Source organism: Indicator indicator, chromosome 23 (assembly GCF_027791375.1).
Source record: "Indicator indicator isolate 239-I01 chromosome 23, UM_Iind_1.1, whole genome shotgun sequence".
Classification (NCBI taxonomy): domain Eukaryota; kingdom Metazoa; phylum Chordata; class Aves; order Piciformes; family Indicatoridae; genus Indicator; species Indicator indicator.
In genome coordinates, this window is record NC_072032.1 from 17,059,661 (window position 1) to 17,072,966 (window position 13,306).

Here is a 13,306-nt window from a genome sequence, read left to right on the forward strand (position 1 = left end):
CAAAGTAAATATTTTAGCTGTAACCAGAAGGCAAAGTGCCCATTTAGTTAAATCTTATCATTTGCAACTTATTAAAAAAACAAACACCATCCCCCAAACAAACAAACAAAACCACAAAACAAACAAAACAAAGAAAGAAAGAAACAAAAAACAGCCAAGGACAAAATCTCCATAACTGCAGCAGCTCTGGAAACGAGGGTCTAGTTGGTGAGTGGCTCTGGCATTTGCCTGTTCTTGGAGTGTATCCAGGCCACAGACCGATCCCATCACACAGACACATTAAAGACAATTAATGTTCTTCATTAAGAATAACATTTAGCAATTATTCATCACTAGTTTGCTCAAACAAATGATTTTCTTTGTGTTTACTTGAGTGACACAAACTCTTTAAAAGTAATAGAACTAATATTTTCTGGTGCTTGAACAAAGTAAAAAAAGACTTGGTTCACAAAACACTGGGTGAAGGAATGAGATGAGATTTGAAAATAATTTGAGAAAAATACTTGCTGGACAGCAGAAAGTATGTGCAAGAGGGATGTCATTCTTGCATGAAGCAAGCATCTTGCTATTTTTCGTAGAGCAACACAAGTTCATCAAATGTACTCAAATTTATGTGATTCCTCTCCATTGTGAATACAGCCATTAATCCTATCCTGCTGACTTACTTTTCTGGAAGGTGGATCAACTGAAGCAAATATTAGATCAACAAGCAAATAATTTCAAGGAGTCACTAAAGAAACATAATCTACAGTCCAATAAAGAAAAAGAGAAGCTCTTGCAGGATCTTCAAAACACCATTAAAGAAAACCAGAACGTCAAACTGCAGCTGGAGGCATCGCATCAAAAAGTCTTAAAAATGCTGGAGAAAAGCAAAAATCAGGAGCTCAAGGTCAGTTTACTGCATACTAGTGTAAAAAAAAAATGTATTTGTGGGATAAGCCATACTAGCTAGAGATGAATATTGAAGCTCAGTCATCTCTTTTAATGGTAGGTTGCTGTTATTTCACATAAAGAATTATTCTGTGATTTTGAAACTTCACTATCTTCACGTTGTTTTATTTTTTAATTTTAACATTTGAAAGTAGACCACAGAAACAGTCAAATAAAATAATACAGCCTACCCTCTACAGTTAGGCTGAGCTGAATGCAAGCTCCTCTGGCTATGCTCTTGCTTCAGAAATAAAAGGGAATTCCTAATTATTAACAGGACTTGGATTTATTCTTTTTCATCCATTATCAATTTATACATAAATATAATAAGTATAATAGATATGTTTAATGATGTGTGTTGCCTTAGACACCTTCAAGAAATCAGTTCTGTAAGTGGATAACCAAAGCTTTAAGGGTTCAGGTGAATTTATTTCAGTGACAAAATTTCAATGCAATATATTGAGGTTCTAAAGAATGTTGCTGTCTGAGAAAAAAATAAAGTACCTACACGTGATTGTGACACGGAGTTGAGATGTCCTTGTTGATATCACACACCTTAGGGAAAACTTGCTTACAAGCATATGTAGTAAAACCACCCTAAGTAGAATTTAGTATCTTGTTTGTGTAGAGTAACATCCCAGCTTTAACAAAATCAAGCTGAAGGCAATAAACTGATAAAAATTAAACGGAGGATAGGAGTTTGCTTCCAGAGCCACTGCAAAACAGCTGCTCCATCATTTACAGGGTGTCAGCAGCACTTGTAAGGACAAGGGAAGTTTTAGCCAAGAATGATGCAAGGGAAGATAGAAGCCTTTTTTGACAGGCTGTGATAAGTAATGACATACAGGTCAAGTCTGGGGGGCTTTGTATGATGAATAATTAAACATCTTTCTAATGCCTAACAGTGTGTATAAAGATGTCAGTGTTATTATTTCATGATGTACAACAAATATAGTAGATATCTTGATCATTCCTCCTGGCCCTATTAATTTTTTTTTTAACTTCAGCACAGTTTTATTCTTGTGTCAGTTTTATTCTTGTGTCAATGAAGCATCATGTAAAGTAGTGATGAAAAAGTTCTACAATGAAAGACAAGATTCATCCTGACATTACTTGTAAAACAAAGTGGTACATAAGCTCCAACTACTTTGTTTGGGGAGGGGGCTTTTTCTTACAGGAGACAGAAGAACGTTTGAAAAAGGAATTTAATGAGACTTACAAGATCCAGCATCAGTCTCATAGGCTGGAAATACAAACCTTGGAAGAGAAAGCAAAGAAAGAATTACATGATGAACTCGAGCAGATACAGAAGCAGCAAACCCTGTTGCTAGGTATAATGTCTCATGTCATGCACAGCTCCTACTGCTTGATTATATGCTGAGAAACATTAACTTCCCTTCCATTCATCTTCTTTCCCATCTTCTGGGAAATGATGTTTCCTGAATCTCCTTTTCTGTACTCTGCAATTTCAGCAATACAGACTTAATATTCTTTGTTAACCTAAGTGACAGTTGTTAGCAGCAGAATGTTGCTGGGAAAGTAGTCAAGTGTATGCTACCAGGGATATTGAACTGGAGTATTTTAGTCAGCATATATGACTTTCCTCCTTTTTTTCTGTGGTGCGAAGAATTATTGTATGTGGTTCAAGTTTGTTCTGTTGAGTTCAGCAGTGGAGATCAGTTGCTCCATATGTATTGCTTAGTTTAGAAAGTTTTCTAAACTGTTCAGAATTAAACAAAGTATCTTCATATTTGAACTCAGGTTATTAAAGCTCATCTAGGAAAGGGTGGGGGTTTTTTATTAAATAATAATTTGAAAGTACTTTAAATACAAACTGTTTTGTTTTTTTTTTTTACAGTAATTCAAATCTTCCAGAAAGATTTGCTGCTCTCTAAAGTTTGTATGCTCAATAGATATGTTTTGTTCTTATTTTTCTTCAAGAAAAATTGAAGGGAAACAATAAAGAGAGAACGAAAAGCTTCCAAAATTTGTACCAAATATAGACAAAAGTTGCAGTATATGACAGATCTGATTACATTAAGTATTATATTTCTCTAACTCAACCGAGTGTCTTCTCAGTCTGCCTTATGGCCCTCTGTAAAACATCGGTGGATTTAACAGGGAAACTCAGGAGTGCTTCAGTAAAGTTCAAGGTTGGAAGAGGCAGTTACAGTGTTATTCTGCAAAACAACCATTACAGAATTACCTCTCTGATACCCATGTTGAGTGATTGGTATTGTAGCTCTGTACCTTACTATTACACCTCTGAGTTACTTCTGCAGTAACTGGAAGTCATTGTATTTAATGAGGAAGGAGTTGAGCAACAAAGCAAAATGTCATGTGTTCATGTTTTTCGTCTTTATTGTTTATGTCTAATTTGCCTCTGACTGCCCTAACGCTTGTCTGTTTGTTACTAGGATCTCTAAGATTGGAGCTCTCTGAGCAACAGACATCATGCACTAATCTCAAGAAACAAATAGAGGAACTCCAAATGGAGCTGAGGAGTGTGAGGTCCCTGAAGAAGCAACAGGCAAGAATCCAGTTCCTATTCCATTGACACGTATTTTGAGAAAGCATTAGCATCAAATTTCTTTCTTCAGAGACAGTGAAAATGTACAGGCTCTCTTCCAGAAATGGAATTTCCTAGCCTGATGGTTTCCTAGCCTGATGTCCCACTTCAAAATGTTATCTTTGTTTATCAACTTTTCCCTACAGGAAGGCTTCCCCCCCCCTCCCCCCCCCGTAAAGATCAGAATCTACAACAGAATTAAACAAATGAATGTTACAATAAAATAAATTTTATGGATACTATAAAATATGTTCAGGAAATTCTGATCACAGATTTTATCTTGCACATATAATTTAAAAATGAGTCAACAAAAATCCAATGCACACAGTTCCAGTGAGATTTTCATGTTAAATAATAAGAGCCTGTGAATAACTAAATTTGACCTTTCTCTTAGGAAGGAAGTAGCCAGAACCAGATCAGATCTCTTCACGATGAACTGGAAAAATGTCAGCATGAAATTTCTGAACTCAAGAAAGAAAACTTACTTTTGAAGGAAACAATGGAACTACTCAGTGCTGAGTTGGAGTCACAGAAGCAAGAAGCTGCACAACTTCAGGATAGGGAGAGACAGCACAGAAGGTTTGCCTTAAATTCACACTTCACAGTGCTATCCAGAGTCAATAATAATGCCAGCATCAGAGGTGTTCTAAATGTACTGAGGGTCAGAAACTTTCTAACATACTAACCGTAGAGGTTAGGGTTTTGCAAAAGCAGTGGTTCATTTCACATTTCTTGCCATCCATAACAGAAGCATTTGAACCAGCTGTTCATTAGATAGATGCCAGAGAAATGTGGCCACTGGAGCCCCACAGCAATGATCTGAGGAAAGGCACTGCAAGATACAAACAAACCTCAAGCTCACATAAGAGCTGTAAGTCTCTGAGAAATACCTGATTGTTATAGGAGCTCTTTGTAGCTGGAACCTGTGGGTTGTTAACTCTAAAGGGACACTTGAGAGTGCTATGTGCGCTCTGACACTGCTTTGGCTATTACAGCCAGTTTTGCACTGGGGCAGTAAGGGCAGTGGTAGCAGATACTGATGGAAGCTTGGATCTGTAATATGTTAGGGCACAGAAAGGGCAAACTGACTTTTAGTCTTGGCTGACTGTAGAAGGCAGACTGCATCCTTTTAAGTGCAGCCTCAGGCATGGAGCGTGTGTTGCAGTAACAACAGTCTTCTCATTTGTGTACAGAGAAAGTGCAGGAATTTTACATGGGAGAGAAGACTGAGGTTCATTGTCCAGTGCATTTGTGTGGCTGTTCAATCCTTTGGGATTTCTGGATGATGACACTTACACATTCTTATTGCAAATAAATTGAGGAATCTGGTGCATGGGTACATTTCAATTCATTTCTGCAGTGTTGTAGACAGTATGCCTCTAACTACTCAAGCTGTATATATGAAAGGATTTCTGAAGAGTGAACCCTCGAAGCAGTCTTTAAAACTATATCCTATATAGTCTAGAGAAAAGCACTCAAGAGCTAGTGTCTCTCAGCAGACTATCAGAGTGGCCAGAGTAGTTCTGTTGATGTCTACCCCACAGTAGTTATTTAAAGAATGAGAAAGAAACTTTTTTTTTGCCTTTGCATTCCTTAGAGAGTTATTTGAAAGTGACTTTCATTTCAAGCTTTTGAAGCAAGATCAACAGAAAGAACTACAAACCAGAGAGTTTCATCAGTGCCCTCCAGCTACCTTGAAGGAATTTGGAGCTTCCGCTCATGAAGAGAATTATTCACATGTCAGTGATGAGATCTAAAAGGCCTCAAATACTAAAGCTGCTGGGCTGGATGATAGTCTTTACAGGGGTTAGATGGTGTAGCTCTACTACAGTAAGCATTTGAGAAGGAAGCATTAATGGAAATTATGTAAGGAGAGATCGTTCAAATAATAGGAGATGGAACCAAAGAGCTCAGATGGTCCTAGGTACCTGATACAGGCTGCTCTGAAATTAACCCATGGAATATCGGGAACATTAATTTGCAGCTCCTGATTTGCTTTTTGCAGGACCAATAATTTGGATAGGGCAATAATTAAATTAGTAAGCACACATCATTAGCAGCTTTTTAACTTTAACAAAGGTGACCTTGTCTTATGTATATAGCTGTTTCTGATCTGGAAGCCGATAGTGGCTTTTTATTTTCATGGGGGTAATTTCTATAACCAATTATTTAAAATTATTATTGTTATTATTATTACTGTTGGCAAGTAAGTGAAACCAGTAATCTTCCTGAAGTAATCATTTCAATTTCTATTCTCTGGAATTGTGTGGAATGCAGCTCCAGTACAGAAACCTTTACAAGGACTAGGTGTTTAATGGGGAGAAAGGGTAAAGTCCCCAAATGGCCGATCTGAAAGAGAGCTTTTATTAAGCCCCTGAAGATTCATTTCAAGGATTTGAAGGATTTGACTCCCATTTTGCCTCTTCCACTTCTTATTTTATGCTGAGTGTCAAATCAATCACTCCCATGGCTGTGTTGTAATTTCAAGGGCAGAAACCTTCCATGGCCCTTTTGCCCTTTACTGAAGCATTTCAGAAACACATGAAAGGGGCTTAGAAACACATAAAAAAGAAAGAAAACTTAATAAATTTAATATCCTTGGTGAGAATTACCATTGTTGGTATCCTGGGTTTGAAATCTCTATTTTAATCTGTAAACAACAGAACATAGGCTCTGCACTGAGTTAATGAAAAAGTTTCTTCAAGGCTTGACAAAATGTTAGCAAACAAAAGGCAACGAGATAAGAATCATTCTTCAATAGCTGTCTGTTGGTTTGGGGATTGCTATCAGAAAGTAATGTTATGGATAGGCACTTTTTAGTTTTCAGTTGATGGTGTTAAGCAGTATCTCTTAAAATGGATTGTCTTTTTAAAAGCAAATTTTGTAGTTAGGCATTGTTATAATGTTTTTTACCTTCACTTTACAAAACCATTTATTTTTAAGATAACAGTAGGCATTATTAAAAGTTTCTGGTGCCATGATGTGACAAAATATAGCACCAGAGTTAAAATGTTAAAATCCCAGAGATTTCAAAATAATTTTGCATAGTACAAGTTAGTTCCTATGACTTTATTGTCCTGTTTGACTATTAAGATTGATATACAAACTAACCATAGACAGAATATAAATAGCATTATTATATAGACTAGACTCTCTATTTCCTGAAGGCTGAAGGTCTCCAAATAATTCTCCTCTTCAGTGTTCTGCTTCTGACTGCAACTGAAGTTGCAAAGTCAAATCAGTAGGCAGAAGCCCAGAGCTGTGCCCACTTAACTACCTTTGTAGTCAATAAAAGACCTCAAACCTGCATGCTTTGAACAATGATAATACACTAGTATTGAAATGTGAGAATTCAGAGATGTTTTAATACCAATGAAAGGCTACTGGTAGAATACCTCAATATCAAGTGCAAAAAAAAGAACTGGACATACTGAAACAAGAGCACCGGAAAGAAATCCAAATTATATTATCTGATTTCAGCAGCACTTGGGCACATCTGCAAGCAAAGATTTTCTCCTTAGAAACTGAGTAAGTAATCTAAATAAACTCTAGCTCCTACTGACAGTGAATGCTGTTTGAAATTATTATTCTTAGTATGTATATTTCTTTATTAGTCATAGGTAGAATATTATAAGCACTGAAATATGCACATATTGGTATTTCTTGTGCAAACGCATAAAGACCCAGACATATTGTAATAGACTCTAACTAACATTTAATGTAAAACACTATACATACAGTTTTACAATGCTAAATTAAAACATGCACTTAGCATTTGGCACTTTATGAAGTGTAAAATCACCTTTGTCACAGATGGTATCAGAGGCCTTCATCTGTGATCTTGTACTTCATTTTCTTCAGCAAAGCAGCATCTTTGAAGTTAAACTCTTGTTCATTCTCACTCCCTTGAAAATTTCCCAGGCCAGCCCCCATTAACTCATGTAAATAAATGCACTTTGTAGCCCCCTGTGGAGTTAAGTAGCTCTGTGGTGCTCCAGACTGTATAGGAGAGGCCACTCAGAAATAACCCGTGAATGCATATAATTCTTGTCCTTTGGTCTGATCCCAGCTCTGAGGCATAGGTCCAAAAGAGAGATCAATTTGCATGTAAGCATGTCTCAGACCATTCAGATGTAAAAATGTATCTTTTTGTCTAAACTCTGAGCTACACTAAATTGAATATAAGATTGTCAGGAGGGTCTCTCAAAAATGTTTACCTCACACGAAAAAAACAAAACCAAAAAGTGGTTGTTTGTATTCTCTAATACACTGCTCAGTACGGCAGGTGAACTTCATAGCGCACGGTTTCTCAAGGAGCAAAATTTACTACCTTCACGGGCCAATCAAATGTTAGTTTTCACACCACCTCTAAGAAAGTGTAAGTTCTTATTTGAATCCTTTTCCCTGAACTCACACTACAGGTTTTGACTTAGTTCACTAAAGCAGCAAGCCTTGCTTTTCAGGAACTGAGTATTTCTGAGGCCTCTATCAGATGTGGCTAGAATTACCCTGTGGATTCTAAACTTACTTGGTCAGAAAAAAGAATGAATAGATTTTACACTGGACTTGTGTTGTGGGTTAACCCTTTTGGCAGTTTATTGTGGAATTCCACAACATTTTATACTTACATGTAATCCATCTGCAGCTGCCCATTTTAAAAGTGCTGTTTTATCAGCACTGTATTCTAGGCTTGGAGTTTAGGGTAGAATACAACCCAGGTAGCTCTTGAATCTGAAGATGTTTTTTTGCAGTCTGTATTTTCTTTGGCACAGACTTAAAGAATTAGAAGAAAAGTCAAGAAAGTGGGAGTCCAGATCAGAAGATAGACACTTTATAAGCTGCCTGCAAGACAAAATAAGTGAGAGAGAAGAGATTATCAAGCAACTGGTGGTAAGATTTATTTTTATATGTATACATATTTCACAGTCTGCTGAAAGGCTTTATTCAGTTCTTCACACACAGTTTAGATTGATGCTTTCTGTTCTATCATACTTTGACAAATATATGTTTCCATACCAACTTCCAACAAAAAGATGTTTTCCTACACAGAAATTTCTTTCCCCTCAGGAAGGAAGAAAATGTCATCATTCACTTTTAACCAACACTGAATCTTACAGGAATCGATCATTTTCTTTCAACCCTAACACAGGATGCTTGACTCCTTCCATGAAGGTAAGATGGGCAATGCAATTAACACTGCAAATTGTGATGTCTTACTACTATTTGAATCATACAGATGATCAGGACAATAAAGATCCTATGAATTTTTTTGTGGTAATGTTATTCAGTAGAATTCTTTCCAGTAAGCCAGGTGCTGAATATAACATAAATACAGCAGAAATATATATATATGTGTAGGTAGAGGTGTTTAAGCAAATATTAAACACTAGAACTCCAAAGAAGTCAGTCTTCCACTGGCACGAGCACAGCCATTACCTGCAGAGTTGGGAGTTGCTGTTTGGGGTATTACATGCATCAAGGGATATCATGCATTGTGTTCAGGCTGCTCAGGACTTGTCCTTTGTCATTTCAGCTCCCCTGTATGATACTGGCTATAAGTAGTCATGAAAAGAAGGGAGCTGAAGTTGGTGGCAAGGACCTGAGTTCTGCAGAATTATCAGTTGTGATGTGTCTTAAAACCTCAAGGTCAAATAATCAAGTTGTTTTTATTGCACTACCTAATCCATGGATCCTCACAGCCTAACCTAAGAATTTATTTTTAAATGCCTATAGGAAAAAATGGGAATCTTCATATTTAGGTGCTCGTCACAAGATATCTGGGAATGAGTTACTGTGTTATAATGCATTAAAAAGATGTGTGTAACGAAGTTTTCTGTTTCAATAAAAAACAGAAGAAGAAACCCATTGAGGTGCCCAGTCGTGTTGTCAGTGTTCCAAATTTAGTTTCCTACGCAAAGAGCTTTTGGAGCTGTGACTTGAGATCAAAAAGAAGTGGTCCTCAAATAAGAAAATCTACAAGCTTAGACCGTAGTCCTGGCTGCCTCAGGGTGGGATCTCCATCAGCACAGCGCTCAGACAGCAGTGCTGCCACAAGGTATTTGGTTGTTTTGCAGTGACTTGTATGATAAATGAATTGGTATTCAGAATCCTGTAGGCAATTCAGACACATTTGTAACTAAGCAATGATGTAAAGGTCCTGTCATGCAGTGAACTCCGTGTATTCGATTCTCTGCAGATACACCCAGACCTTCCCTGCAGGGGTAGCTTTTAATCACTGCCCAGCAGACTATATGCTTGCAGCCGCTCTGGTACAAAACAGAGAGAAGTTTTCAAGGATTTAAGTAAACATATAATTAGTGGTGAACATGATGTTTAAAACTTCAGGTGCATATCAGTGATTCTGTAAGGATGTGTTCTCATTACTTTTGTTTCCTCACTTTGGACTTGGTAGGTGTAGATGATGTATTTTTATTCTATGAGATACTTGAATGAACCTAGGATAATCATCTGGCAAAGAGTTTAGATGCTGATAACTAAATATTTAGTTTGCAGGTTTTTCTGAAATAGTGCTGTGGTGGTTTGAAACTGTCTTTTTAATTTTTCCTTGCAAAGTTCAAAACAGAGAAAGTGAAAGAATGTAAATAAGCCACTATTGGGTGTAAGAAAGCAAAATAACGATTGTTCTAAACACTTCCATTGGATAGATAGAAATGTTTAAGAACTATTACCCAAAACAAAGTAGGCACTCTGCACATTCTGCATTCTGCAGTGGGGGCAGTTGCTGGGCTGTCTGGCTGCTGTTTCTTCTTCTCTTCTGGCTGAAGATAACACGTACTGACCTTGGCAGCTAAGTTAACAACTTTCTGCTTAACTAACTCTGCGTCTCTGTCCAGGGGGGTCTGGGGGGGAAGCTCTTGGGAGAGAGAGAGGCCCCTTTGGGAGGGTCCCCTTGGGGGGAAGCAAAGGGAGATCGATTGTGCTTTTCTGTTGATTGTATATATTTGTGAATGTTGTGAATTTTGTATATTTGTACATATTCATTGCATTTCATCGTAGATTTTAGACTCTGCTTGTAAATACAGCCTTCATTTGCTTCCAGACTGAGCTAGCCTGGTTATTGTCGGTGGGGGGGGGAATTTCAGCTCACACCGACACACTTTTTATCTTTTGGCGCCCAACGTGGGGCTCGATTGCTTGTGATTTATTTCTGCTCAGATTAAGAAGCAAAATGAAGCTGTTTTGGATTCTGAGTCATTCTATTTCATCTATTATCGGTGCAATTGTCTACAGATGGGCCATTTCTTGCATGATAGACAAGATTGTGAGATATGTGGCATATAAGTCATTTCTTTGGGTTAAGAACAAGTTACTGAATGTTGGTGAATTCTGTTGTGGTCTTATTGGGCTAAGAAGCTATGGTAACTCAACTATGGATCTGCTAGCAGACACATTTGAGTTTGTTACTCCTCTTACAACTACAGAGGGTCTTTGGAACCAGTGGTACCCTAGATATCTTGTGCTAGCCTTAATCTTAATTTTGTTGCTTCTTGGAATAATCATATGGCTACTGATAGCACTGTGTCAAGAAAGACATAAGGCTACTTGCTCTTCCAACTCTGCTGTGAATGTGAAAACCAATCCAGTAAATTTGGTGGCCACTGTAAGCAGAAAGCGTAAAGGAGCTGCAGGAGGAGATGCAGATGCTGCAGGAGATGGTGCAGATGGAGATGAGGGTCCTTCTATTCAGGGTTCCTCCGTTAAGAAAGATCCTTCTGGTGAGGAAGAGAGGGTTAGCCTTAAAACTCTGGTAGACCTCTTGAGACCCCACATGGATGATGGAGATGTAGGTCAGGATGTAGACCCTGGTAGATTAGCAACTTCTGGCAGAGCCTCTGAACTCAAGGAAATTCAACAGAGGATTACAACAGGATTATGGGGACAGCGACCTCAGGATTATGATGGTGATGATGATGAGGATGACATACAGTCAGCTAATGCACCCAGACAGGAAATTAGACATGTGAGGAAGGATTACATCAGAGGAGATAATGAGCCAGTCCTGTCTTGGCTAGCCAGGTGTTTTGATATGGGAGCCCCAGCATTGGTGGTAGGCGACAAGTCGGCCTCTCAGTTGGGGATGCTCTCAAAGGATACAGGCATAGACAGGCATCTAGGCAAGTGCATTGGTAAAGTTTCTCTGTGGGCACGCCTCCTAGTGGCAGTCTCGCTGAGGTACCCCAGCAGAGATGATTTACCATGGAACCCTAAGCCTTGGACCACAATAGCTGAGGGAATCAAGCGTCTGAGAGAGTTTGCTGTGACAGAAGTAATGTATGGAGATCATAAGACTCTGAATCCTGATGAAATTCCTGTTGGAACAGGCCTTGCCAAAAAGCTCATTAAGCTTGCTCCTCCTAATTATGCTACTATTCTGGCAAGCAGGATTGTGGCAAGAAGTTATGGTGGAGTGCCTCCCACTGTTGGCCATTTCACTGACCAAATGAGGCAGTTGGAGGATAGTCTCGCACATACATCTTTGGTTTCAGCCATTGAAACTTTGTCTGGAGAAATAAAGAATTGCATGAAAGAGCTGAAGGAGGAACTTAAAACCTCCATATCCAACTTGATGAAGGGGGATGATTCTGATTCTGATTCCTCCACATGGATACAAGTTTCAGCTGTTAGGAACAGACGTGCTCCAAAAAGGCCATTCCAGAATAGGTCAAACCAAAACAGACAGCAGAGGCAATCACGTGGCAGTATCTGGATAACTCTGCGTGATCAGTTTGGTGACAACATGAACAGATGGGATGGTCAACCAACTTCTGATCTTTTCAAGAGGTTACAGGAGCTGCAGAGGGGCAGATCCCGAGGTAGCAATACCAGGAGGGTAGCTGTCGCTTCCTCAGTTTCCCAGAACAACTCTGATAGCTCCAACAGTGATCCTAATTCTGGTGCTGGACACTGTGCCAGCTGTACATGTGGAGGTAATCCCCACCATTAGGGGTGCCCTGCCTTCCGCCAGGGGGAGGTAAGGGATAATGGAGATAACAGAATCTATTGGGATGTGTACATCCAGTGGCCTGGCACTTCAAAATTTCAGAAGTACAGGGCCTTGGTTGACACAGGAGCTCAGTGCACCATAATACCATCAAATTATCAAGGGGGAGAATCTATAACTATTCAGGGAATCACTGGTGGATCTCAAGAGTTGTTTAAGATAGAGGTTGACATAAGTTTAACTGGGAAGCAGTGGAAGAAACACACTATTGTAACAGGTCCTAATGCACCTTGTATTTTGGGAATTGATTTTCTGAGAGAAGGGCGTTTTAAAGACCCTAAGGGTTACAAATGGGCTTTTGGAATAGCAACTGTAGAAATTGATGGAGGAAAATTGAAGTTGTCCATTAGGCCTGAGCTTTCAGATGAATCTGCAATTGTGGGACAACATGAGATAGAGGATGTAAAGCTGCCGGTTGCTTCTCAAACTGTGCATCACAGACAATACAGAACCAACCGTGACTCTTTGGTGCCCATTCAAAACTTGATTCGTCAGCTGGAGAGTCAGAAGGTCATCAGCAAAACTCATTCACCTTTCAACAGTCCAATCTGGCCTGTGAGAAAGCAGAATGGAGAGTGGCGTCTGACAGTTGATTTCCGTGCCTTGAATGAAGTAACTCCACCCATGAGTGCAGCTGTGCCAGACATGATGGAGCTCCAATATGAGCTGGATTCCAAGCAGGCCAAATGGTATGCTACCATAGACATTGCTAATGCTTTCTTCTCTATTCCCATAGCAGAGGAATGCAGGCCTCAGTTTGCTTTCACCTGGAAAGGCATTCAGTA

General features: G+C 38.9%; 1 protein-coding gene across 1 annotated transcript in view; it reads left to right on the plus strand.

Annotated features, from left to right (window-relative positions):
- FAM184B (family with sequence similarity 184 member B) overlaps positions 1 to 13,306 on the plus strand; it is a 32,763-nt gene that overhangs the window by 15,240 nt on the left and 4,217 nt on the right. Inside the window, exons 4-10 of the mRNA XM_054391670.1 lie at positions 677 to 889; positions 2,108 to 2,261; positions 3,348 to 3,460; positions 3,894 to 4,078; positions 8,272 to 8,389; positions 8,567 to 8,671; positions 9,352 to 9,554. Coding sequence (XP_054247645.1) covers positions 677 to 889; positions 2,108 to 2,261; positions 3,348 to 3,460; positions 3,894 to 4,078; positions 8,272 to 8,389; positions 8,567 to 8,671; positions 9,352 to 9,554 — 1,091 coding nt within the window. The remainder of the gene's footprint in view (positions 1 to 676; positions 890 to 2,107; positions 2,262 to 3,347; positions 3,461 to 3,893; positions 4,079 to 8,271; positions 8,390 to 8,566; positions 8,672 to 9,351; positions 9,555 to 13,306) is intronic.